Raw genomic sequence first — 22,858 nt, forward strand, 5'->3', positions numbered from 1 at the left:
GCAGTGACAGCGGTCTGACTTCACACCAACTGCGAGTGCTGGGGGGGGAAACACGGATGGACACTCAAGTTAACTTTCTATGAAGATATCACTGTGTTTTAATTTGGTGAATCGTCATGAAGGCCCAGGACTGGTTTATTGTCACCTGCTGCCTCTATGGCCTGAGCGCAATGGCAGGTAAGTTGAAGTTTCTAAACTATGTGTGCGTTGTGTTTTGCGCGCACGTGTAAATGCCCAGTAAACTTTAAAGTAACGTTATAGCATGTCATAGATTTGACGTCCTACAACACCAGAAGGGTTTGAAAAGGAATATTATAACGTAATTTACTTGTAGTCTTTATTTGTTCACATCAAAATTCGGTTTTTGACTGTCTTCAAACAAATCATCAAAAACGTTGTCATTTCAAACATTAACCTGCATGTTTTTAACGAATTATATTCACAAAATCGAAGTCTACGTTTCCAATACAGTTAGTAGTGTTATATCATCTATAAATGACATCCCTTTAAAGTAATTTTCTCATTTGTAATAAATAATTTATGGTCACATAATTTGATGTACATATATATACATAAATATACATATGTGTGTGTGTGTATATATATATATATATATATATATATATATATATATATATATATATAATAAACATTTCTCATATAATAAACACACACACACACATTGATATAACTCAGCCCAGTGTGAAAAGGTCAGCTGGAGTATCACATCAGTCATAACGTGAGAATATTTTGCCAGGAATTCGACATGTCTGCAGTCTATAGTGAGCCGCAATAGCATTATATTGTACAGTTATTACGCTTATTACACAGTTCTACTTTAAGAATTGACGCAAAACCTCATGGTGGTCTCATATGTTCATTGAACACTTTTTGATAACACTTAGAATATAGAAATTACATAAGTGTATTTCTAAAACAATGTCTGTAGCCTACAATATACTGTAGTTCTGTAGTATTTTTCATTCAGAAACCCTAAGGGTGATTTGAAACACTTATCTCGCATTGTTTACTATTGGGTTGACTGGTCATTAAGATACATAAGTTGACATTTTTGTACAATGGTTGTGTGAAAGAAAACATAAAACAGAAAGCATGATAGCAGGTTTTCAAATGAGTCAGTTATGAGAATTTACTGCATGTGAAAATGGTACCAAAGTAATTAAACTAAATAAGTAAATAAATAAATAAAGGGGATATTTTCTGAAGATTACCAATTTTATGAATACTCCTGGGAAAACTGTAAATTAACCTTGAGTCAGACTATCATCAGGAACTCTTTAATTTAAAGGTTGATTTAAAGGTGTTTCTGAGAGGTTAATTGTGGTAATTATTGTAGGGAAGCTTTCAGTGGGATTGCTGGGCAGCAGATGGCATATTCTCTGTAAGGCCTCATTTATTTCGCAATATAAACGCTCATACAGGAAAAATAAAGATTTCTCATTTCCATACAGTTTCAGAACAGCACTGGGGTTTCTTTTCTCAATAAAAGCCAATTGAAGTTATTTCTCACAGGAAAAGTCAGTCAAAAACACAGTAAAAATGCTCTTTGCATATGCTCAGAGCAGCAGCCGTTGGTAGTGGCGGTTGGTAATGAAGGTGACGCATGTCGTTTGTAACTGTCAGTTCGTATTCTGGAGGGCTGGAGCTGGCGAGACTTGATGAATGTGGCGCCCCTAGAAGACCCGCTTATAAATGCACCTAACCTTCGAAAGCTGAGGAAAAAAAACAGCAGACATGATGCATAAAAACATCAGCAATAGGTGAAGTAAACAGTCACCCTCAGGTGATGCAGGTCTAAGAACACCCAAGGCTATGCGCGTGCCTGAGTCTCTTATATGTTCGGCTTTATGTTCAGAGTTCAAATCTGGAGATCCATCCACTCACTCACTCATCCATCATTACACTGTGCTTTACTCAAAGATTAGTTTTCAATCTGCAAGACTTTAATACTCAAGACTCTTAAGATTAAAGACAAAGGGTAGAAAAGAGTTATACTGCTGTATTTTTCTGAAAGACATCATCTTTCCTAGGTGCATCAGAACCTGAACATCAGCTGATGAAGAAACTGTTTTCTTCATACAATGTTAAAGTTCGACCTGCAAGGAGCCCAGAGGAAAGGGTCGTCGTGAGGATAGGCATGACCCTTTCATCATTCGTCAGCCTGGTATGGAGATACAAAGACACAAGTTTATGGGTAACTTAATGGGCACGTATACTATTGTTTTATACACTGCCTGGCCAAAAAAAAAAAGATCGCTGTTTGGATTTTAATAGGCATATACTTAAGAGTCTATGGATTGATCATTATTACAGTGATTATTATTTTTCTAGCATGTTATATGTTTGGCAACGGTTAACCCTAAAAGATGGAGTGTGTAGCTTTTCTTAAGATATATCATGGCCATATTCCAGGATGACAATGTCAAGATTCATCAGGATCAAATTGTGAAAGAATTGTTGGGAGGGAGCATGAAGAATCATTTTCACACATGAATTGGCACTGACCTTTACCTCAGTGTAAGTTTTTGGGATGTGTTGGAGGAGACTTTACAGAGTGCTCATTTTTTACATTGTCAATACAAGATCTTGACCAAAAAAATGATGCACCTCTCGATGGAAATCATTATACAGGTGAAATGCTATTCCTGCTTTGGCTTTCCAGCCTGTCGCACCTCTGCCAGTGCCATTACAGTCAGCTGCAGGGTCGTCAGCTGGAGGCTGTTGATCACTTATGTTTCGCCCCCTATTCCAGTACATCTCCTGGCGGGGGGGCAGTGGAATATAGGGGAAGCCTCCACGCCACCCCATGCAGCTGCCTTTTAAGGGGTGTTGGCCCCCAACTGTTGTGCTTCCTCTGGTGCCACAGCCAGTAGCTCGCTTTCTCTGCCTCCTCTCCCAACTCCTTTATGGTTTTCCTCAGGTTTGACCCCACAACTCCTATGCCCTGGAGCAGTTGGACTGCTGTTCTGCCCACAAAGCCCCTACACCCAACCTCCACTGGGTAGACCCTGGCTCTCCAACCTGCCTCTTGGCACTCCGGCTGCTGTCATGCCGTCTTCCCAGGGGATGGTAAGTTCAATGAGGAGAACCCTTTTCTCCACCGTGGACCACAAGATGATATCTGGCCGTAGGGTAGTTGTCACGATCTCTCTTGGAAAGACCAGCTGCTTCCTGAGGTCTGCTGACATCTGCCACTCTTTGTCTGGTGTGAGCATGGTGTTCTTTTTCTGAGTATAAGGTTGGAACATGCTGCCAGACTTGACAAACAGTGCCTGGAAAGACATTACTGCTGCTGGTGTGCGATTTGCTGCTACCCTACATCTCTCTAGAACCTCCACCAGCTTAGCCAGGACTTGATCATGATGCCACCTGAAGCTTCCCTGGGTCAGCACCACTTTGCACCCTGACAAGATGTGCTGGATGCTTGCCTTGATGTTACCACACAAGGGACAGCCTACCTCATCTCCCAACCACTGGGTGAGGTTACGGGGGTATGGAAGGGTGTCATAGGTCGCCCTCAACAGGAAGCTGAGCATCCTCCAGATATCTGCCCAGGTTATGCGCCTGTGCACAATCATGTCCCATCGCGTCCAGGGTCCTTGACTGCCTTGGGATATCGCCTTTATGTGGAAGCGCTCGTGCTCCAGCCTGATAACTTCATCCACCTCTATGGTCTTCTGCTGTCTCTTGGTGGCTTTAGACCAGAGCTGCTGTGGTGCTCCCCAGCCTAGGCCAGCCCGACTGGTCTGGACTAACCCCATCACATCTCGATGTTGCAGACTGGAGATAGCATGCTCTACCTCAGCTTGTGCCTTCCATTTGCGGCCTGTTCAGATGGGGACTTTTGCACTCCTTATAAGCGGGTCCGCTGAGTCCTTTAGCTCCAGTACAAGCTGTGCCTTCTCTTGTTTGTACCCCAGGCTGATGGATTTGATAGGGAGCTCCAGCATGTTCCGGCCAAAGAGACCTGCATCTGAAAAGCAGCGGGGCAAGCCCAACCACTTTCGAATGTAGTTGTTGGCAAGGCTGTCCATCCTGCTAACCTCTGTTATAGGAATTTCACAAACCTTTAAAGGCCACAGCATGCGTTGGTATAGTGTTTGCTGGTAGCACCCCACTTAAATAAATGTTGTGATGTTATTTTCATCAAGAGGTGCATAAATTTTTGGTCAAGATCTTGTATTGACAAAGCAAGAGGAGAGCATTCTCTGTTTAATTCTCAGAGTATGGGAAGAAAAAAATATGACTGGTTACGACCCTCCTAAAAATAAAATCATATAATATGACCCACAAATTGCTATTAATGAGAGTTAAGATAAATTAGCAAAAGGAAAACCTCTCCCATTCTTTGTAGGCCCATAATAAAAGCTAGTTTGAAGCAGGTCTGACAGTTGATTCAGCTGTTCAGTGTGTGAATTTGGTATGTGAATCAGGTCATGGGATCCTTCGCTTCCTAACACAGGGATTTAATAACCCAGTCTCCGGTAACAATGTACACACAGATTTGCATTTTCGCAGATGTCTTGGAGTTTAACTTTTTTATCAAGGTCTTGTTTTCACTACCCAGAACACAAAGGAAAATTACCTTTTCTTCAGGCTTTATGAACAGTGATTTCACATGCATTTTGCTTGAGAAACTAAATGTGTGTCCAAAACAAGATGTCTATTGAGATAGTATTCATATATGACTCTTATTCAGCCTGGAAGCATTGCATGGATATTAATCATTTGAAATGTATATACAATGTCTATATGAGTTATTATGGTGTGTGTTGACCCATCCCCCCACTGTCTGTGCTCTGTACTGAGGCTGGGACAGCTGACATTCCTACACTAGTTTTAAATAGCATTCAGGACTGTGTACTGATCATTGAGTCCCAGGTCTTTCCCTTGTCTGCTAATCATACCCCATCACCAATCACCCCCTTCTCCTATTGCAGCTAGGTCTCCCATTATTTGTGTTGGCTTTAAATGCATCTCGGAAGCAGAGAATTTGGGGACCCTTCTTTATAGATATGCTCTTGTTTTTCTCCGACCACTTTATTAGTTACACTTTGCTAGTACTGGGTTGGACCCCATTTTTTCTTCAGAACTGCCTTAATTCTTCGTGTCATTGATTCAGCAAGTTGCTGAAACCATTCCTCAGCGATTTTGGTCCATATTGACACAATAGCATCACACAGTTGCTGCAGATTTGTTGGCTGCACATTCCTGATGCAAATCTCCTGTTCCATCACATCCCACATGTGCTCTATTGGATTGTGATCTGGTGACTGTGAGGCCACTTGAGTATAGTGAACTCATTGTCATGTTCAAGAAACCAGTTTGAGATGATTGAGATGGTTATAAAGAGATGGAAAATATCCCCACACCATTACACCACCAGCAGCAGCAGCAGCCTGAACCATTGATACAAGGCATCCTTGTATCTAAATGTTGCAGCAGAAATCAAGACCCGTCAGACCTGGCAATGTTTTTCCAATCTTTTTCCAATCAGTTTCATGTTGTTAGCTGACAGGAGTGGCCACTCTGTGTGGTCTTTTGCTGCTATAGCCCATCTGCTTCAGGGTTCGACGTGTTGTGCGTTCAGAGATGCTCTTCTGCATACATTCGATGTAACAAGTGGTTATTTGAGTTACTGTTGCCTTTCTATCAGCTCAAACCAGTCTGGCCATTCTCCTCAATCCTCCGACATCAACAAGGCATTTTCACCCACAGCTAACTGGATATTTTCTCTTTTTCGGACCATTATCCTTAAACCCTAGAGATTGGTTGTGCATGAAAATCCCAGTAGATCAGCAGTTTCTAAAATACTCAGGCCAGCTTGTCTGGCACTAACAACCATGACTCATTCAAAGCCACTTAAATCACCGTCCTTCCCCATTTTGATGCTCAGTTTGAACTTTAGCAGATCATCTTGACTATGTCTACATGCCTAAATGCATTGAGTTGCAAAGAGTAAATGCAAAGAATTGCTGCCATGTGATTGGCTGATTAGATATTTGTGTTAACAGGGAGTTGAACATGTGTACCTAATGAAGTGGCCGGTGAGTGTATAGTGCTTGGTGGTTATAGTGTTTTATTACATTCACTTCTGCTATGGAGGTTAAGCTAAAGAAATGTCATTTTTCAAGCAAAAATAACAGATGCCTTTACAATTTTTGAATATGATGTAACTTACCCAATATAGCATAGTGTTGAAATTGCTTTAAATTGGTATTCTAAAGTTCATTTTATAGATCTGCCAGTTCCAGTTCTCTTATTTGATTATGGAAGCAGTGTTCCAAGATTGCTGATATTTCTTTGATATTGTTTTCATTGGTAGAGTAAAAATAAACTAAATAACTGGCCATATTGTATCTAAAATGTGAGATGCTCAATATTACCTTCCTGTTTACTGAACTGTTGTATAAAAGCAACACCACACTGATATCTGTGGCCAAATCACAGCCAAGCACTCTTCATATTGCAAATTGTAATTATAAAATCACTGATTACTTTGTCAAAACACACATGAATTATTTTTAATTGTTCTGTTTTTGTTCTGTTTTATGTTCTAGAACATGAAAGATGAGGAGATGAATGTTATTGTTATTATGAACTTGGTAAGTCAGCACGATTTCTTTGGAATCCTGTGTGTCATTTTGAGAAGTAATGTCTTCAGTGCAATTCAAACTCATAAAGCTTTATTTGCATTGAAGAAACATTATCTGTCATCTGTTGTGATCATTTACTGGGCTGAAATTACCACGTTACCTCACAAGACAAACTCTGACAATAAGAACCAGGATCAATATATCATAACTTTGGATGCAAAATGAAAAATTATGCAAATGCCGTTGATAATATGAATGGACAAATGTGCAGAGATATTGCATTTGGTATAGTTAATGACACAAGCCAGATAATTTTATTAAATGAAGAACTGGGTGTACTTATAATTTCTACGATGACCCTCATTTATCTGTACATGAACATACACACAAACACCTTTTGTGCTCTTGCAGGAGTGGAACGATTATCGCCTCTCCTGGAACCCGAAAGATTACGGGGGAATGGATGTGTTGCGTATCCCGTCTGGAAAAGTGTGGCTTCCTGATATTGTTCTCATCAACAAGTGAGTTTTGTGTGCATGTGTGTTGCTTCGCATATTGTTTCAGAGAACCCAGTGTCAGGCGTGTTATCTTAGAGAGTCTTTGCTGAGTTTCTGCAAGAACAGCAGAAATAACAGAAATTATCAAAGCGTTTGTGAAGCTTGTTAAGAGATGCATGCACACACATTACTTTCTCTCTCTGTCTGTTCCTTTATCACGTACTCTCGCTGTAATGCCCAGGTAGACCCTCATCACTGCTGGGGTAAATATCCTCCCTCCTTCATTCATCTCTGCTTTATAGCCAATTAAGCAATACTGCTGTCTGCTAGCAGCCTCTGGTCCTGTGTTCACTCCCACACACACATACAAACTGGATCCCACACACTGTTCAATGAGGGACATCTTGGAATCCCACAGCACCATTACCGTAATAAATGGGAAGTTTTAAAGGCCTGTTTTTCAGTCCTATGAGGCCTATACACCAGTGCTGCATGGTTTAAGAGCTCAAATGGTCAATCTATCTTAATTGTAGGTATTACTCTTACCTATAGTGAAATAGTCATAGAAGATGTCATAAAATTACATAATTGAACAGTGCCATGTCAGTAAATCTAAGCTTTCAATGACCAGGGGCTGTCAACCTCCAAAAAGGACAAAAGAAGAAGTAGTACATACACTTTGTATCCTTAGTCATATGATAACTGACTGAAATGTAAGCCATTATTCATTGTAAATTTTACCTTATTTAATAGAGTTGTAATCTTATATACACATATGCATATTCAATATTGATGAACGATAGAGTTTTATTTCAAGTCACGTGACCTTTATATAGTACTTTATACAATAATGATTGTTTCAAAACAGCTTTAAAGTGATAAAGAGGATATCAATGGTGATCAATGGTGCGAACGAAATTCAGTTCTTCTGTATAGCAGCTCTAAAAAGACAAAAAAGAGCCGGTGCCATTTCCCAGCACCTGGCACAGTTTTTTTTTTTTTTTTTTTTTTTTTTTTTGTAAACTATCCCTGTAAGTTCTCAGGTCTACTCTGAAATGTTTTTTAAGATTGTTTATGACTGCAAGCCAGTATCTCAGAGAAACCTCCAATGCGTGTTTCACCTTACAGACTTCCTAAGAAGCACATGAGATGTATAATATATGTATTTTTATTATAGAAATATATGGAGAATGTCCTGTTGCAAAAAAAAGAGAAAAAAGAAAAAAAATGAGCTCAGATCCACGATGTGTAAGATGAGAATAAAATAGAGTAAAATAGTGCTTTATACCTTTCATATAATGCCTTTAGCAAGAGATTGCACCATTTCATGCTTTTCATCTTCAGAAAGATCTGTCTTCCTCCCCATATTGCATGAGAACTGTGACTTGCTCAATAATGTGGAACAACCTGTTTAAGTAGGTTTTCCATTTACCTAAGAAGACCTGGCAAACTATTTAATGCAGCTGTTTGAGATTGATACAGTTATCTAGAAAGATATGAGAAATAAAACAAACACTTTTTTTGAAAAACTAAAATCTGAATGTTTATTGTACTGAAATCCTATCGATTATATATTTATATTGTGTGAAATCTGTCACGCCCACTAGAGCCTCATCAATAATTCAGCATGTGCTGAATAACTCTGAAGGAAACTATCCCTGTAACATAACCTTCTCTGGAACAGGTTATGTTCAGAAAATTAGCTGCAATGGCTTCTTGCATACCCTGAAAGTTACCCCAGGTTTAGAACCGAAAGTTGAGGTTATCCGCTTGCTCTGAGTAAACGTACCCAGGTAAGCTGCATAACCCCCTGGTGTAAACAGACCCAAAGAAAGTTTCATTTTGAATCTGATATTGTCAATGTGGATTCAGACATCTGGACTTTCAGGGGAAAAAGTTAGTGTAACCATCCAAATTGCCTTAAAGGGTCAGTTCACCCCAAAATGAAATTCTGTCATTAATTACTCACCCTCATGTCACTCCACATCCGTAAGACCTCCGTTCAGCAGCGTAAGAGAATGACACAGAAGAGAGGATATTGTTGAATAAAGTCTTTATTTTTGTTAGTTTTTTTTGTGCACAAAAAGTATTCTCGTCACTTCATAAAATTAAAGTTGAACCACTGCAGTCATGTCAACTATTTTAACAATAGATGACATGAGTGTGAGTAATTAATGACAGAATTTTCATTTCTGGGTGAACTAACATTTTAATGTTGATGTTTAGGTTTTTAGCAGCTGAACAAGTTTATCTGCACTTAAACTCCTGTTTGTGTGTGTTTGTGTGCACAGTAATGATGGCGTGTTTGGTGTAGCTCTACAGGTCCACGTGCAGGCCTACAGTAATGGCCGTGTGACATGGACTCCACCAGCTCTTTACAGGAGTTCTTGCGGGGTGAAGGTAAATGCTGCAACACAACAGACATTCTTTACTGCTTTTGTAGGAAGTCTCATAATGGATTAATAAAAATCAAGTGCTCCATAAGGTTTTACTTGTTTAAATCAGTGCTGTGAAACGTTAACAACATGCCATAAAAATTCTAGATGTGTATTTACATTATAGGTGCCACTGTCATCATCAGTGCTTTAATGTTTTCTTTTTAGCACTCATTTTTTTGTTATTGTTCTTGTTGATTGAATGTTCAGCATCTTTCGGTAAATACTGTAGTAATAAGAATAAGTTATGGATGAGACCTTTAAATACTGTAATGATGTGTCAAATCATAAGATGTTTAATGATGCATTAAATCACAAGTGTTTATGCTCAGCACAGCTGCACTATGAATATTTTACAGTTGTATACTGCTGGGGTGAATTTCTTGTTTAAAAAAGTCTTATTTACCTCATATAAGTGACAATCTCTCTTTCTCTCTCTCTAATTCTTTTGTACTTGTTTTGTGAATTTCCCCCTCCTCATTTATATTGCTGCTTTTGTTTGGCCTCGCTCTAGTTTGGCTGCGTTTGATGTTCCGTCTGGTCTTTGCATGTGTGAAATCAGAAAGATAGATGATTAAAGAAAGATCTGAGAGAAAGGATGCTCATCAGCCAGGCACACAAATCACGTTCACATTCTCCATCTGCAGGTGACATACTTTCCTTTTGACTGGCAAAATTGCACCATGGTTTTCCAATCTTATACGTATGATTCCTCAGAAGTGGATCTGCAGCATGGCCTTGATAAGAAGGGAAATGAAATCCGAGAGATAGTCTTCGACACTGGCTTCAGTGGTAATGGCTCTCTAACACTGTCACAATGCACAGCAACTTTTAAACTTTTAGAAAAATCTTTGTCAAGCCAATGTGAATTTTTGTTCTGAACCCATCTAGTTTTATACTTTATTTCAGCCTTTGGAGTTTTTTTTCTTTTTTTAAATTAATGTAATACTTTTCAAGAGGACCTCTCCTTCTGAAAAGCACAATGTGCTCTGATTGGTCAGCTGGACTAGTGTGTTGTGATTGATCAACCGCTTCCAGCATGTTTGGGAAATGTCACGCCCCTTACCATAACTGTGAGTTTCAACACACTACTAACTCAACCAGACCCCATCCCTTTATCTTGCGTATGCCTTGGGCGGGAATTTTTTAAAATGAGGAATATTGTTCATTACTGAAAGAAAACTCAAGACTACAATGGAGGCGTTTCAGAAACACTGCTCACTGGAATAGAGAATAACTTCCTTTTAGAGTGACTTTGTGCTTTGTAACTTCCTAGGGCCATTTTCATGCTCAAAAGGCAACATTACACACTAAAGAAAGTTTAACATGTAAAAAAGCATAATAGGTCCTCTTTAATGGGATTTTAAAAAAAAAATACTTAATACTTGAAAAATGTATGATGGCAATGATGTATTGTTTGAACACTACCATGTTTCCACCTCCTCATCATCATGTCTTCTGCCATCCCAGAGAGTGGAGAATGGCACATTCGTCATAAGGTTTCTCGGAAGAATGTGCGAGATGACCTGTATGAGGACATCACCTTCTACCTGATCATCGAGAGGAAGCCCATGTATTACGTGTTTAACATTGTCCTGCCCTGTATCCTCATCACCATCATTGCCATCTTTAACTTCTACTTGCCACCTGATGCAGGTAAAGAGTCTTTGCTCTGTTTTTTTTTTTCTTTCTATTTCAAACTCATGCCAGGATTGGTTAAAAAATGGTTAAATGAATCAAATCCACGTTTAAATCCAGAACATGAAATAAGTAAAAATAGAAGAGGATTAACATGCACAGAATATGAATGCACATCAATACATTTACATTTTACATTTATGCATTTAGCAGATGCTTTTATGCAGAGCGACTTACAAGAAAGTAGCAAAGCAAATCTTCAAGCAGCCAACAATATTTGTAATATACAATGCCAGGTTGATTTGTTAATTTGTTGATTTGCATTGGTTTAAGGTTGTGGGATGGTTAAGTGTTTGTTAAAGAGGTGTGTATTCAGCTGCTTGTTGAAAGATGTGATGGTCGCAGCGGTTCAGGTGGAGGTTGGCAGCTCATTCCATCAGAGAGGAACAGAGAGGGTGAAAGTCTTGGAGAGTGAATTTTGCCTCTTTTTGAAGGAACAACGAGACTTCTCTTGTTCACTGACCTTAGCTGGCGGGAGGGAGTATAAACCTTTAAGAGAAAATTGAGATAGGGAGGGGCTATTCCAGTGGTAGTTCTGAAAGTCAGCATTAAAGCCATAAATTTGATTCTTTTCCAACTGGGAGCCAGTTGAGTGAGATCAGGAGGGGTGTGACATGGGTTCTCTTAGCCTGGTGAAGACTAAACGTGCTGCTACGTTCTGGATCATCTGCTGGGACTTAGTTGCGCTGACTGGAAGACCTGCAAGTAAAGCTCTGCAGTAGTCCAGTCTTGAGATGACAAGAGATTGGACAAAAAGTTGTCACATTCTCTGACAGGAAGGGTCTGATTTTCCTGATGTTGTAAAGAGCAAACTAGCACAACCAGGCTGTTGTTAAAATATGGGTGGAAAAACTTGTCAAACACAATCCTCAATAATACAAATGCCTCTTTATTAGATTGAGGGTTTTATTGACCTTGAACTAATAAATGTCCTATTTTGTCCATTATAAATAGCTGCTGTATACCTGCATGGATAAGCTCCTGCTACAACAGGATCAATCTTTCAGTTCTTCCAGTTAAGAGTTTAACAAATCATGAAGGGATCATTAGTACAAGCTTATCCCCTGCTTATACAGTCTGGTCTATTAATTTCATTATATAATACAAATAACCTAATCACAAAAAAGCACATTAAGATCTGTATAAGTATGGCTTGTGTATGCATGAGTAGATCAAGAGGAGCTCTCTTTTCTTTTCAGGGGAGAAGATGGGTCTTTCAATCAACGTACTACTGACTTTAACTGTCTTCCTGCTTCTGCTGGCCAACAAGGTTCCAGAAACATCTCTGGGTGTTCCCATTATCGTCAACTACCTGATGTTCACCATGGTCCTGGTCACCTTTTCTGTCATTCTCAGTGTTGTGGTGCTCAACCTTCATCATCGTTCCCCCAACACACACCAAATGCCTCACTGGGTGCGCAAGGTCAGTACAGGAGACCTCCAGTCAAAGTGTCAGAGAAGGTCTTACATGAACTCTGCTTCCAACAAACTTGAATTTTGATCAATGAAGTTATAGTGAAAGGTACACTATGTGACCTTTGGCCCTCTAGTAGTTAAAAAAACAAAACTGCATGCATTTTGTGAAAGAACATTGTTTTGGTTGTGCTGTGGCTCTGCATGTGCAGATGAATATGGTTATCCTACTGCTCATAAAACATGCACTACTAGGTTTAAGAGAAATAACCAGTTTTGATGGAAAGGATCTCAAGCTGACTAGCTGAAGACGTTACTGTAGCTTTACCCATTAATAGACACGGTACTTCCTTAAAAATAAATTCCAGCACAAGGCTACAACAACCATAATGAAATGACCCTTCACAATAGATAATACTTTACAAGGAACCCTTTTTAGAGAGCTACATATTTCAGTTAGTCTGATCAATAAAATACCTTACTCACCTGCTGAGTAATAAAAATACCATCATCTCCGCATCTTTTTTACAACATTTCAAATCCCTCAGTTCTCGTCATCTCCGAAAAGCCAAGCCAGTGTTGATTCTGGTTTTATTACGAGCTCTGTCACATTCTCTTTTTGTCAGCAGACTCTCCTCTGTTCGGCCTTTGTTTAAAACAGGTGATTCTCCAGAAGTTGGAGATTTAGCTGCTCCATGTCAACCTTTCTCGCTCGTTGTGACAACTAACCTCTGCCACTCCCACACCATACATGCATCAAAGTAGCCAGAGCAACTTTTCTCTATTTACTGATATGGCGAGACACCAGACAGGTCTAAAATATAAACACGTATAATAGGCTTACCATAGTGAATCAGGGTAAGACAAAAACACATTTTGGAAGAAGAATTGATGATGCATTATTTAAAGGTGCAGTATGTAATATTGACAGCTAGCAGTTGAAATGGGTACTGCAGTCCAAATTCAAAATATTGGAGAGAGTTGTTTCTCCCACTCCCTCCTCCTCAGACTCAATGCTCACACGGGTTATCAGATTGATGACATGCTACAGGAACTAGTTCACTTGACAATGGAAGGCATTTATTATATTTATCATCATTTTAAAGGTGCCATAGAATTGAAAATTGAATTTACCTTGGCATAGTTGAATAACAGGAGTTCAGTACATGGAAATGACATACAGAGAGTCTCAAACTCCATTGTTTCCTCCTTCTTATGTAAATCTCATTTGTTTAAAAGACCTCAGAAGAACAGGCGAATCTCAACATAACACCAACTGTTACGTAACAGTCGGGATCATTAATATGTACGCCCCCAATATTTGCATATGCCAGCCAATGTTCAAGGCATTAGACAAGGCAGTAATGTCTGGAGCTACACAGCCGAATCAACAGACTTTATGCAGGTAAGCAAGCAAGAACAATAGCGAAAAATGGCAGATGGAGCAATAACTGACATGATCCATGATAACATGATATTTTTAGTGATATTTGTAAATTGTCTTTCTAAATGTTTCATTAACATGTTGCTAATGTACTGTTAAATGTGGTTAAAGTTACCATCGTTTCTTACTGTATTCAGGGAGACAAGAGCCATCGTTATTTTTATTTTTAAACACTTGCAGTCTGTATAATTCATAAACACAACTTCATTCTTTATAAATCTCTCCAACAGTGTGTAATGTTAGCTTTAGCCCATTAGCCGCAGCATAGGCTACTATCAAACTCATTCAGAATCAAATGTAAACATTCAAATAAATACCATACTTACATAATCGGGTATGCTGCTTGACGAACACTTTGTAAAGATCCATTTTGAGGGTTATATTAGCTGTGTGAACTTTGTTTATGCAATGTATTATAGAGTCGTGAGCTTGGGGGCGGGGAGCGCGAGTATTTAAAGAGGAAGCACACTGAATCGGCGCATATTTAATGATGCCCCAAAATAGGCAGTTAAAAAAATTAATTAAAAAAATCTATGGGGTATTTTGAGCTGAAACTTCACAGACACATTCAGAGGACACCTTAGACTTATATTACATCTTGTGAAAAAGTGTTCTATGGCACCTTTAATATTTTAAGTCGGATAATATCTGCGATATCTGACCCAGTTTTTTTGCTGGCTTCCATGGCTAAAATATGCTGTTTTGTCCGTCAACTGGTAACCCGGGGTGTTGCAATACTATTGGGTAAATTAGCAGTGGGCGGGATCACACTGACCAAAACAAAAACAGACATTTTGGCACGTAATGCACATTTCAAAGTAAAATAGCAAGCTGTAGCATTGTTTTTCAGATAAACAAGTATGTGAACTTAGATATTTCCTAAATACCATATATATACGTATTATGGTGTTTTTATGCTTTAGTACATTCAAAAAATAACATAAAACACCTTAAATTTTGTTCATTTTGAACAAAAAAAAGTACATTTTTGTACCTTTTAAAGCATCTCTTGGACTAGAAATGTTTTTTATTTTTTGGTTGAGAATAAGTAACCATTAGCAAAACGCAAAATCAGCCTGCTTTTGTAATGAGATGCACATCCTTTTGTGAAAATTTTGTGGTGTCAGCTGCTTTCAACAAATTGACGGCTACATTGTTCAAATGACAGATGCAGAAAATGTTTCCATTTAGCATTTTCTTTTATTCCCAGACACTCCAAAACAACCCTATCTGCCAATTACAAATTTATGAAAAAAGAATAAAAATGATAAATAGACACAAATAAAGGTTAAAAATAGACAACAATTCAGTTTAGCAAACTGACTGTGCAGCAAAGTAAAAGCATCTTTCCAAAAATCAGCCTATTATGTTACACTGTTAACCTTTACTGATGGCTGTAAGCTCAACATTATTTAAACTTATTAGAGCCACGGCTCCTCCATCACACCACAGTGACCTGTTTACACCTTCTATTCACACCCATTTCAAGCAAACCAATCACAACACTACATGCATTTCTAAAGATTATATTATCACTAAAGATTATTTATTACAGCATTTCTTTATTCAGATTTGGTTCAGTTTTGCAGGACATTCACTCATAACAGCAAGGCCATGTGAAAATAGACATGTGTTGCAAGGCTGAAAGATTATGTGCTGGCCGAGTGCAATCTGTCTCTTTCTTTTAGAGCCTTTGTGAAGTCATGCAGAGGAAGCGAGGACTCAGCCATCTCTAGGCGACTGTTGTTCCACAACACTTGGTTTTAAGAAGCACTGTAGTGCTATTAATTAATTGCACTAGAAATCATTTTGCTTACATAGGTGTATGCAGAAGATGTATCTTGATTAGTGGTGCAATTAATGCTTCTATTTTGTAAAGTCTTTATATTTCTGAAATAGAAGAACTTGAGGTTTAATTTGCAAGTTTTTACTGCAGCTGTGAGTCTTGGGCTATGAATAGAGAATGGACAAACCAATAAGATTCTGAATGTGCATTTCTTTTAGATCTTCATCCACATGCTGCCTCCATACCTGGGGATGCTGCGACCTAAAGTGGAGACCCCTCTGTTTCTTGAGAAACCTGCCAAAAAGGAGAATATCCAAGCCATCAGCAGAGTGGCAGACGAGTACTTCATCCGCAAGCCCAATAACACCAACTTCCTCTTCCCCAAACCCCACAGGTAAGCCTCTGGAGTTATTAGAAGGTCACAGATCATTAGGATCTTGGGTCAAAGGGGTCAGTTAAAATTGAAGGGAAAATAGAGCTGGTTTTAAGTGGTGAATGAAAAGGCTGCTTTCTTGAGATAAGTGAAACCACTTAAGCACAGGTAGAAAATATTATGTATGCAGTAATGAATCTGTATAAGGATTCATTATGATTATTTTGGAGACACCTTTAAAGACCCCAGATATGTCAAGGGACAAAAGTGTGAGAACATCTGGGATTCAAAATCTAAACCAAACAAAAAAACTATTTTAGTTTCTGCACTATATCTAGGTCACTACCCAGTTAACATTCTCAGAACTTTGGATAACATTCTGGCAAAGTTCTCTCAAAGTTATGAGCAAACATTGGCTGTTTTTCAATTCCAAGAACGCAGAGAACGGACTTGCATTCTCGTGGAGACCGGTCTTGCCAGGCGACCTTGAAAGAACGAACTCGGAAGGACGCGAGGACACAGAACACATCATTTGAGAAATGAGATGTGCTGTGATCTTGTTGTTCAACTGACCGTCCCAGCATATTATAAGTGGCTAATGCACAATAAATACAAAATAAACAATTGTCATAACCTATTAAAAGTTTTTTTTTCACATTATTATAGACATTTAGACTTTGTTTTCATATCATTTTATATCTTTTTATTTCACCGCGTGTATTTATGAAAATGAGTAGTCTTTGTGTTACATGCTTTGTCAATGTTAAGATTATTTTTTTATATTCCAATAAAAATACTGCAGGCTTTCTTCAGGTTATCACTTTATTAAAATTAAGCAAAACAAACGAGCTTTTACTTTCACGAACCGTCACGTATTTGCGAGCTTGTAGCGGGAATCTCATAAATGAGAACGAGAATTTTAAAGCTTACAGGCTTCCGTATGTCGACCGCCCACAGTGTCTTCTGGGATTTTTAACGGTTCGATTCTCTCAAGTTTGCATTCGATGCATCCTCGATATCAAGAACACATCCAGATACTTTCATGCGTTCTCTGTTCTTGCGTTCTTGAGAATTGGAACTGTATTTCAACGGTTGATGATGACGTAGAGCAAGAACACAAGGACGCAAGATCGCTGAAGAACGCATATTGAGAAACAGACATTATCTTAGTAACTTTAATAGAATGTTTTTTCATTGGGTCTTTAATAATATTCTCAAAACATTAGCACAAAAACGTTATTCATACATCGTTCATGGAATGTTTTTTTTTCCCTGAGACATTTTAGTGGGACTTTTTTTTAAATGTTAATGTTAATTTTAAATGTTATATTTGTTACTTTTGAAATGTCTCTGAACTTTCTTAAATGTTCCATTAATCTTCACAAAATTATTTACTGGAATGTTCGCTTAACGTTCGCATAACCAAGAAAAAAAGGATGTTCAGAGAACATTCAAAAGTAATGTTTTTATAACTTAATGGGAATGTTAGCAAAACATTCTTAGAACAGCTGGGGAATCACATAACTAAATTTGTAACATCGATCATGTGACTTTTATATACAGATGATTAGATTTTCATGTTTCTTTCAGGTTTAACTTGTGGGGTTCATGTAGCTCGAGACCTGCGCCATTAAACAAAAGGGAGACAAATGCTAAGATATTCTGAAATTCATGTTAGTTTTTTAATTAAAATTTCAGCTGGAATTGTTTTGCTGCTAATGTATTTTGTAGTGAAAATATATAGCCTGTTTACTTATAAAAATGCAAAACAGAAGCATTTTTCTCTAGTGGTCTCAGACTTATGGACCCCACTTTGTGTGTGTGTGTGTGTGTGTGTGGTTCAGGTAATCAGCTTATAAACCATCCAGAATGATGTTTTTTGAAAATGTAAAAAATGCAGAAAGTTTTCTGTGATGGGTTAAGGGATAGAATGTACGGTTTGTACAGTAAAGAAATCACTACGTCTATGGAAAGTCTTCATAAAACATGGAAACCCAACAAGTGTGTGTGTGTGTGTGTGTGTGTGAGAGAGAGAGAGAGAGAGAGAGAGAGAGAGAGAGTGTCTGCGTGCATGGCTGAACGCCTTAGGGTTTGATTAATCCTTTACTCTCTCTCTTACACACTTTAAATCACCTCAACCAGGGAATTACACTCCGTGTATGTCTAGGGTATATGTGTATGTGTGGGGTGAGAAAAAAAGGAAGAAATCATCACTAAAATAATAATGATCAGCACAAATCGGGTGTGACACATTATATCTGGCCTGCATCAGGCTCAAGAGAGGCGGGAGGAGATATAGAGACAGGAGAGACTGCGAGAGAGAAAAGGAAGATGAGAAATAGAAATTCGATGAGGCAGCGGTATCTTGCTTTTTAATTGGTTTTATAGCATGTTTTGGCACCATTGCCACCATGGTTTAGTCAAATTAGTCTTTCCTGATTAGTCATCTGTATCTGTAGATGTACAAAGTGAGGAGAGAGGGGGAAGGAAAAAGAGGCAGGATGAAAGAAGAACAAATCTCCAAGACTGGCAGAGAATGCCGTTGACCTTTTGTTTCATTAATTTAATATACGGCTAGTCTTGTGCAGCCAATATCAAGACTTTGACTATTGCCATCTAACTTATTCTGGCCAAGACATGTAAAACGTATGCTGCGACTTGGAACCACAGTTTGCTTTTCAATGTGAAATGGTCTGTTGGATTTTTTAAATGTTTTTTAAATTCTTTTACGCTCACCAAGGCTGCATTTATTTGATGAAAAATACAGTAAAATTGTGAAAGCTGTTTTCAATCTTAATATATTTTAAAAAGTAATTTATTCCTGTGATATCAGCATCATTGCTGACTTGCTGATCAAAAACATTTCTGATTATCAGTGTTGAAAACAGTTGTGCTGCTTAATATTTTTGTGTTAAAAAGAATAGTAATAATAAACCTTTTAAATGGTAGTGTAAATCTGAACTCAATCGTTCCATAATATTGCAGTCAAAATAATGCTACTGTAGAGCTATCAGTTATACTGATGACATCAAAGAAATTCATGGGAAAATTAATTTAGACCTTGTTCAGAACTTCTGTCCTAAATTAATATGCACTAATTATTTCACTGAAAGATTCAGTGCCATAAACCTTGCAAATTTGCAAATCCAGTAATTTAGTTCTTCCTTGCTCATTTTAGCAGCCTGGTGATGTTTTACCCTGGATAACTGATGAAATATTGTGCTCACTGAGTTGTGCATAAACCAGTAAATCAGAATGAAGCTTGCCATTCTGGATATGCATCTGATGATAACTTATGCTTTTGAATTATAGAAAAAATTCCAATGAGTGCTTTTTTAACAATCTTAACAATTATGCTGTATATTTTTGTGGTTTATGATTTATCATCTGCTGTTCCAGGCCCTAAATGTAGGTAAATTCTTTAAAACTCACTCCTCTGCTAGGCTTAAGCTTTACTCTGCTCTCTTCTCCCAATCCGCTGATCTCTCAGCCTGGCATTAACGTATGTCTCAGTCTAATGGGGTTCCACTCGGGTCACAGAAGCTCACTGGGGAACCACCGACTACCTGCAATGAGCTCCTGTACCAGCACCTGAATACACAAGTAGAGATGAGAGCTGTGAGGAATGAAGAGTCACACTGACCCCTTATGGTGGGATGGGGTGGTTTAGTATCTGGAAAATGGATGAGAAGCAGTGGGAGAGAAAGTAAGAGAGGGGATTCATAATGAAACAGATGTTAGTGAACAGATTCTCAAAAGAGGAATGCAACACATCAGTGGTGATAAGCATTTCATCAGCACATTGGAAGGATTTCATGGGTGGGTGGTGACACCATCAGCATAAAGCAGGGATTTGAAGAAAAAATAGGAAGAGAAAATGACTCTGTGTGACTGACTGAATCGGATCCGACCCAATCAAAAGTGGACGACGCTAAATACATGCATAATCTGGGTCTAAATCACTTTGAGTTTGTCCACAATTTCTAAAGGTAGTTCAAAACGCATTCTCATAAAGATGAGATATATCTAACTGCAGAACCACACGTCACAGCAGTCTGAGGACAGCAGCGTCAGAACGGAAGTTAGGGTGGGGCTGACAGTCGCGTATCCCGCCCCTACCATTAACCCTTCACTATAACAATATACTCTACCTTAACGAATGCTTAATGACGTTAAAGACTCTACCGCAACACTGCTCTGAGACTACTGGCTGGCGCTGCTGTCCTCAGACTTATGGCTCTGTGATTCTGCAGTTGGATATTATTGCTAAAGACTGCCTACTCTTCGCCAACTGACCTAATACATAATTGACTTTGTTGATGGTACAATAGTAGCTGCAATTTATCGCACAGAACATTAAATGCATTTTGTCGCATACAAACACTGGTCCCAGCACAATGTTCTTCCACCAGCCCTGACTTCTAGCACGAACCCACAGCTTTCGGCAGGGTTTTGCAGCTATCATTGCAGAAACTAAAGCGCTTATTTCATCCATTGCTTCGAAATATCTGAAAAAGGCCATACATATACATGTATAAATCTTCGTATGCTAACAACACAAACAACAGAATTCTGATTTAATATAAAGGCCCCTATATACTTCAGTAAAATCAAAGAAAGAAATGATGTGACATAATTTTGAACCAAATCAGGTCAAAACAAAGTTTGTTTGGAGTTTGTTTCGGGATATTTTCAATACAGCTTGCCAAACAGAACTTTCCAGAAAAAGTTTGCTATGGCTGGTAAACACCTTTGAACTTTGAAGTGAGTGATTAAGTGAATGTGATCTGCGGTTCACATTGGAATGGGTCACCTTGACACAGGAGTTTTGAGAAACTGCCTCTTTTTCTGATTTGGGATTATGTTGGTGCACATGCACACACAGCAGGAAGGGGCGCACAGCCCAATGCATTCTAAGGCTTTAAATGCTTACACCCTTTTCTCAAGGACAAAGTAATGTGATCCACCACGGATTTAGACTTGCTGCCTGAGGTTTCAGTCTGTGTTCATAACTTCCTGATACAATCTGAGAAATTTACTGAGGTCAACTCTTTCAACTTCAAAAAAAAAATATTTAAAGGAATAGTCCTCCCAGAAATAAATCACTTGCTTGCCCTTATGTCATTTCAAACCTGTATAACTTTCTTTTTTCTGCGTAACACGAAATGTTGTTGGTAACCAAACAGTGTCAGTTCCTATTGAATTCCATTGTATTATTTTATCAATATAATAGAAGTATATTGGAACCAAAACTTTTTGGTAGTCATCATTGTTCCAATTCCTTTATGTTTCATAGAAGAAAGTAAGTCATACAGGTTTGGAAAAACATGAGCAAATGACAACATTTTCATTCTGGATTCAGGAACCATATACAGTGAAGGTTATATTACATTTATGCATTTGGCAGATGCTTTTATCCAAAGCAACTTTGCATTCAATTTATATATTTATCAGTTCTTGCATTTACTGGGACTCAAACCCATGACCTTAGTGTTGCTAGTGGCATATGAATATGGTTCATATGGAATAGAACATTTCTGGTTTGTTTGCACAAACATTTGAAGGTAACTATGACTACCCTGGAGTAGAAGTATGTAGTTACAGTAAATATGTTCAACAGGACCTTGTGCTGCCATGCATTGTTTCAGTATTCTCATCAGTGTTTATATGCAGTTTATGGGCTGTTCACACATAAAATAATGCCAAGCATGCCCAAAATTCAATAAACCAGTGTTGTAGTCAGTGTTGGGTAAAGTTACTTTTAAAAGTGATGTGTTACAATATTCCGTCACACCCTAAAACTAATTACGTTACTTAGTTACTTTTAATGGAAAGTAATGTACTGCATTACTTTTGCGTTACATTTTCTCACCTGGGCTGGGCTTTCTAAAAGTTCAATTTTTGGCAAATGTAAAGGCCTTTTCACCCCAAAAGTAAATAAATTAATAAATTCACGACTGTACAGTAGAGGGCGCATCTCAAACAAACCTTTCAGCTGTGCTGCTATTCTGGATTGCAGAATAACAGGATGCAGGAGAAGAAAGTTCAGCACTCTTACTGCAGCAATAATAATAATAAAAAATAAATAAACACAAAAGTGATGATTTAACATATTTAGTTATTGCAGGTTTGCTTGATATTCTGAGTTTGCATTTACTTATTTGAAAAAGTAACTCAGATATTTTGTTGTAAATAAAAAAATGAATGCGTTACTTTACTAGTTACTTGAAAAAATAATCTGATCACTTAATTCATGTTACTTGTAACTTCTACAGTGATATTCCTCCTCCATTCCCTGTGATGCAGGTACCAGCCTGATGGTCAATGCACTGACTTGAGAAAGTTCATTGATGGCCCCAGTCATTTCCTCACCCTTCCTCCAGAACTCAAGGCAGCTGTTGAGGCCATCACTTACATCGCAGAGCAGCTGCAGGCGGAGAAAGATTACGAGGCTGTAAGTGATTTATAATGATAACTTTTTCCAATTGTGGCAGAATTATAGGTTACTTTTCCTGCTTCTGTCTGTATTTCAGAGCTCTTTAAATCTTTGTTCCCTTCGTTCTCACTGTTTTTGTCTCCTTTTTTCCCCCCTTCT

The 22,858-nt window shown here is 38.3% G+C and overlaps 1 protein-coding gene across 3 annotated transcripts in view; it reads left to right on the plus strand.

Moving 5' to 3' along the window:
• The window catches only part of LOC137031130 (acetylcholine receptor subunit beta-like), a 52,156-nt gene continuing 29,298 nt past the window's right edge, over nucleotides 1-22,858 (plus strand). The window contains exons 1-10 of one of the 3 annotated variants that reach the window (XM_067401798.1): nucleotides 1-177; nucleotides 2,052-2,215; nucleotides 6,582-6,626; nucleotides 7,029-7,138; nucleotides 9,406-9,514; nucleotides 10,197-10,341; nucleotides 11,020-11,205; nucleotides 12,447-12,670; nucleotides 16,109-16,284; nucleotides 22,570-22,717. In XM_067401798.1, coding sequence (XP_067257899.1) covers nucleotides 117-177; nucleotides 2,052-2,215; nucleotides 6,582-6,626; nucleotides 7,029-7,138; nucleotides 9,406-9,514; nucleotides 10,197-10,341; nucleotides 11,020-11,205; nucleotides 12,447-12,670; nucleotides 16,109-16,284; nucleotides 22,570-22,717 — 1,368 coding nt within the window. In that variant the 5' untranslated portion in view covers nucleotides 1-116. Of the gene's footprint in view, nucleotides 178-2,051; nucleotides 2,216-6,581; nucleotides 6,627-7,028; nucleotides 7,139-9,405; nucleotides 9,515-10,196; nucleotides 10,342-11,019; nucleotides 11,206-12,446; nucleotides 12,671-16,108; nucleotides 16,285-22,569; nucleotides 22,718-22,858 lie in introns of those variants that run through there. The other 2 variants (XM_067401799.1, XM_067401801.1) reach the window with 2 other exon arrangements.

This window comes from Chanodichthys erythropterus, chromosome 11 (assembly GCF_024489055.1).
Source record: "Chanodichthys erythropterus isolate Z2021 chromosome 11, ASM2448905v1, whole genome shotgun sequence".
Taxonomy (NCBI): domain Eukaryota; kingdom Metazoa; phylum Chordata; class Actinopteri; order Cypriniformes; family Xenocyprididae; genus Chanodichthys; species Chanodichthys erythropterus.